Genomic DNA, 5,000 nt, shown 5'->3' on the forward strand with positions numbered 1-5,000 from the left:
CCCCTCCCCCTCCTCCTCCTCTTCTTCCTCCTTCTCCTCCTCCTTCTTCTCCTCCTCCCCTTCCTCCTCCTCCCCCTCCTCCTCCTCCTCCTCCTCCTCCTCCTCCTCCTTTTTCTTCTCCTCCTCCTCCTTTTTCTCCTCCTCCTCCTTCTTCTCCTCCTCCCCTTCCCCCCCTTCCCCTTCTACTCCTTTTCTTCCTCCTCCTCCTCCTCCTCCTCCTCCTTCTCCTCTTCCTCCTTCTTCTCCTCCTCCTCCCCCTCCTCCTCCTCCTCCTCCTTTTTCTCCTCCTCCTCCTCCTTTTTCTCCTCCTCCTCTTCCTTCTTCTCCTCCTCCCCTCCCCCCCCTTCCCCTCCTCCTCCTCTTCTTCTTCCTTCTCCTCCTCCTCCTCCTCCTCCTCCCCTTCCTCCTTCTCCCCCTCCTCCTCCTCCTCCCCTTCCTCCTCCTCCTCCTCCCCTTCCTCCTCCTCCTCCTCCTCCTCCTCCTCTTCCTCCTCCTCCTTCTCCTCCTCCCCTTCCTCCTCCTCCTCCTCCCCTCCCCTTCCTCCTCCTCTTCATCCTCCTCCTCCTCCTCCTTTTCCTCCTCCTCCTCCCCTTCCTCCTCCTCCTCCTCCTCCCCTTCCTCCTCCTCCTCCTCCTCCTCCTCTTCCTCCTCCTCCTTTTCCTCCTCCTCTTCCCCTTCCTCCTTTTCCTCCTCCCCTTCCTTCTTCTCCTCCTCCTCCTCTTCCTCCTTCTCCTCCTCCTCCTCCCCTTCCTCCTTCTCCTCCTCCCCTTCCTCCTCCTCCTCCTCCCCCCCCCCCCCCCCCCCCAGCAGGCAGCACCACCGGTCGACGTCGGGATATCGAGAGCAAGAGCCTCTCGGGGAAAGGTCGCCAGTTGTACACTTTCACTCGAGGAGGATCGGGGGTTGGGGGGGGGGGGGGGAGGTGGAGGTGGAGGTGTGGGGGATCTGGGGGGAGGTGGGGAAGGGGGAGGATCTTGGGGGGGATGGGGGGAGGGGGGTAGTGCTTGGGGATTGGGGTTGCAGGCATTGGTGTGAATGGCCGGGGTGGGTCCATGGGGTAGGGTGGGTCCATGGGTCCTCTTAGGATGGTAAGGGTGGGGGTGGGAGTGGGGACCTGGTGGTTAGAGGGGGGGAGGGGGCCGTAAGGGGAGAGGGCATCCCCGTGTAGGTTCAAGCACTTGATACTGAAGAGTGCAAGCCGTTGGTTTAGACTCAGTTGCTCCGTAGCGCTTGCAGGTTGCAGAGCGCTCCACTAGATATTGCATGCATGTTCGAATTTCCATTTCTCCTTTTCTTATTTTTTTTCCTTCTTTTATTATAGGGCAATTGTTTATTCCCCGTGGAAGAGTGAGAGCGCCTGCGGGTTAGTGGATGTGTGTGTGCGTACGTATGTGTGTGTGTGTGTTTGTGTGTGTGCGTTTGTGTGCGTGTGTATGTGTGTATGTGTGTGTTTGTATAAGTGTGTGTGCGTGTGTGTGTGTGTGTGTGTGTCTGTGTGTGTATGTGTGTGTGTGTTTGTATGTATGTGTGTTTGTATATGTGTGTGTGTATGTGTATGTGTTTCAGGTGTGTGTGTGTGTGTGTGTGTTTGTGTTTGTGTTTGTGTGTGTGTGTGTATGTGTGTGTGTGTTTGTGTGTGTGTGTGTGTGTTTGTGTATGTGTGTGTATGTGTTTGTGTATGTGTGTGGGTGTGTGTGTGTTTGTGTACGTGTGTGTGTGTGTGTGTGTGTGTGTGTGTGTGTGTGTGCGGGTGTATGTGTGTGTATGTGTGTGTGTATGTGCATGCCTGCATACGTGTGCGTATGTGTGTCTGAGTTGAGATCTAAACTATTTTCTCCCTTCTGAATACGTGTTGTGTAATAGGCGAGTGTCGCGGTCGAGTTTATTATGTAAGGCCATGCACGTCTGCAGGTACAAGTTGCCTCACTCGAGACCGAACCAGGGCGTAACAGGTCACAGCATGGAAATGAGTGCCACGTATCGATTCCGCCTTGGTCAGAAACGGTGCCCCGTGGCCAGCTCGGGGGTTAACGATGGCGAGATTTCCAGGTGCCTAAACAGGGTATCGCAGGTGAAAGGTGTGGTATTGCGTGCAGGTATGAGTCAGGTTCGGAGTGAGTATAGAGGTCAACTTTTGCAGGTCGAAGAAGGTATGGAAGAAGTAAGAGAATGAGAGAAATAGAGAGAGATATACAGAGAGAGAGAGAGAGAGAGAGAGAGAGAGAGAGAGAGAGAGAGAGAGAGAAAGAGAGAGAGAGAGAGAAGATAGAAGAGAGAGAGCAAGAGAGGACGAGGGAGATAAGAGAGAGAGATGAACGAGAGAAGGGCTTGGTGCGTGAGTACAAAAAAGAAAAAAAAAATGGAGAGTAAGAGAGATAGCTGAGAGGCGCGAGAGAGAGAGATGAGAGAGAGAGATTCTCGTAGAGAGAAGAGAAAGACTGAACAGCACCGATATATGCGAGATTACCTGAACCGATCCCCTGGCCCGTAGAGCGCTCGCTACGAGATCTCCGCGCGCGAGAGCGCGCTCTGCTCTCGCTCGCGCTCGCTCTCGCTCTAGCTCTCTCGCTCGCTGCGAGACAGGCGCACTCGCTCCAGCGCTACGCGCGCGCTCGCGCATCTGCTCTCTCTCTCGCTCACGCGCGCGCGCGTCTCGCGCAGCGCGCGCTCGCCCGCGCTCGCGCGCGTCTCCGTCTCACCATACCTTCGTTCTTTCGCTGCCTCGCTCTCTCGCGGCTCGCTCGCGCGCGGCGAGCGTGCGCCGTCTCGAGCTCGCGCGCGTCGCGGCTCGCTGCGTGCTCCGCTCTCGCGCGCGCTCATCTGTGCTTCCTCTTTCCACCGTCTCTCTCTCTGCTCTCTCTTATATAAGTCGCTCTGATCTCTGCGTGCGCGCGCTCGTCTCGCTCGCTCTCTCTTCGCTCTGCTCGCGCGTCCCATTGCTCCCATCACCCCTCTCTTTTGCTCATCCCTCTCTCTCATCGCGACTCTCTCTCTCTCTACTCTGCTCCGCGCTCGCTCCTCCGCTCTCTCCTTCTACTCCTCTCTCGCCGCTCTCTCTGCTCTCGCTCTCTCACTAACATCCATCCCCCCCACAGAACCCCGAGCTACACCATGTAGCAATACGACGCGCCCGTCCGCACAGCCCCAACCTCCCCACCTACCCCGACCCAGTTCCGAGAACACACCCCGCACGATCCTACGGCATACCCAGCGGACCCTCATAATCACCACACCCAAACCACACACCCGCTCAGAACAAGTCCGCCCGAACAAGCTAGGCACGAAACCACACATACGCAGATACACTACAACTATCTATATCATTATAAGAACTGTCACCAAAATGAAACCTAATCGAGGACAGAACATAGACCATGCACCAAGTGCAGATCCCCGTTTAACAAAATAAATAAAATCTGAGTTCAAAAAATCAAGATTTTTTTTTGTTTATTTATATCTCAAAATCGATAGAAAATGAACAGAAACCGAATCGAATACCAGTCATGGACTTTGTGACCGTAATTTAATAAGGTTCCTGATTAGTCGTCGTCGATTTATGAAAGGAAAGCTTCGACGCTGTTCAGGTCTTCGTGGGACCCGAAGCCGAAACCTCCTGAGCGCTCGAAACTCAGACCTCCGACCTCTGCGCTCGTTATTAAGTCATCGTCGAAACCAACGGCGAAACCGGGACCTACGCCCCTGATGTCGCCTCCGAAACCTGCTCCTCCAGCTCCGAATCCAGGGCCTCCGGCGCCAGCTTCCGAAATCCAGGCCACCCCTTCCTTCGCACCAGCTCCCAGCACTACCAAAGCCAGGTCCTCCTGCGCCAGCTCCGAATCCAGGGCCTCCGGCGCCAGCTCCGAAATCCAGCCTCCGCCTAGCTCCGACTCCAAAGCCAGGTCCTCCAGCGCCAGCTCCGAATCCAGGGCCTCCGGCGCCAGCTCCGAATCCAGGGCCTCCTGCGCCAGCTCCAGCTCCAAAGCCAGGTCCTCCGGCCAGCTCCGAATCCAGGGCCTCCGGCTCCTGCACCGCCGCCGAAACCGGGACCACCTCCCTGCAGCAGAGAGAGGAACACCACCTCCGAAACCAGAACCACCTGGACCTCCTGCGCCAGCTCCGAATCCAGGGCCTCCAGCGCCAGCTCCAAAGCCAGCCCCAAGACCAGCTGGGCCAGCACCTCCGGCACCAAAGCCAGGACCTTCAGCGCCAGCACCAAAGCCAGGTCCTCCGGCGCCACCTCCGAATCCAGGGCCTCCCCCCCAGCCCCCAAAGCCAGGACCCCCAAACGCCGCCCCCAAAACCCGGGTCCCCCCGGCGCCAGCTGGGCCAGCACCCCCGGGCAAAAAAAAGCCAGGCCCTCCGCCCCCAAACACCACCAAGAGGTACGCCTCCAAATCCTGCACCTCCGGAGCCTCCGAATCCGGCTCCTCCAGCTCCGGCTCCCAGTGCTGCACCCCCTCCAAAGCCGGCTCCACCAGCGCCTCCGAATCCGGCTCCTCCAAAGCTTGTCGCCAGCGAAGCCGGCCCCAAAGCCATCCTCTGAAGCCTTCGCCGCCGAAGCCGCCAGCGCCGCCGAGGGCAGCGCCGCCGCCGATCACCTGGCCGCTCGATTGGACGGCGGCGCTGAGGGCAGCGTCAAGGTCGACGCCCCCGGGGAGAGTCGGGTTCTCATCGGGTCCGTAGTTGACGAAGTACACCTCGGGGGTCTTGGGCGGCGGCGCAGGGACTTCGATCACGCGAGGGCCGTCGTCTCCGGACTGCTTGTTGAGGACGTAGACGACGCTCTTCTGGCTGGCGGGGGGGATGACGATGGGGTCGGGCCGCGGGGCCTTCTCGGGGGAGCGGATGAACAAAGAGTTTTAGTGATCTTGGGGGGGGGGAGCTCGGCGGCGCAAGTACACGGGGCTGCGGGGCCGGCGAAAAACCCTACACGTGGCGGGTCACATCGGGAACGACGCAGGAGCCATCGACGTGAAGGACCTCGCCGTCACGGCAGGAGC

At 58.6% G+C, this 5,000-nt stretch overlaps 1 protein-coding gene and 1 long non-coding RNA gene across 2 annotated transcripts in view; one reads left to right on the forward strand and one right to left on the reverse strand.

Annotated features, from left to right (window-relative positions):
- The first annotated feature begins 3,374 nt into the window (after nucleotides 1–3,374).
- LOC125038059 (vegetative cell wall protein gp1-like) lies at nucleotides 3,375–4,543 on the forward strand. Its single transcript, XM_047631295.1, has 3 exons — nucleotides 3,375–3,383; nucleotides 3,544–3,651; nucleotides 3,731–4,543. Exons 1-3 carry the CDS (start codon nucleotides 3,375–3,377, stop codon nucleotides 4,541–4,543), a joined length of 930 nt encoding a protein of 309 aa, XP_047487251.1.
- A 364-nt stretch (nucleotides 4,544–4,907) lies between these two features.
- The window catches only part of LOC125038280, a 50,105-nt gene continuing 50,012 nt past the window's right edge, over nucleotides 4,908–5,000 (reverse strand). Inside the window, exon 5 of the long non-coding RNA XR_007116036.1 lies at nucleotides 4,908–5,000. This exon is cut by the window's right edge and continues 79 nt beyond it. This is a non-coding gene — a long non-coding RNA (uncharacterized LOC125038280).

This window comes from Penaeus chinensis, chromosome 24, assembly GCF_019202785.1.
Source record: "Penaeus chinensis breed Huanghai No. 1 chromosome 24, ASM1920278v2, whole genome shotgun sequence".
Taxonomy (NCBI): Eukaryota; Metazoa; Arthropoda; class Malacostraca; order Decapoda; family Penaeidae; genus Penaeus; species Penaeus chinensis.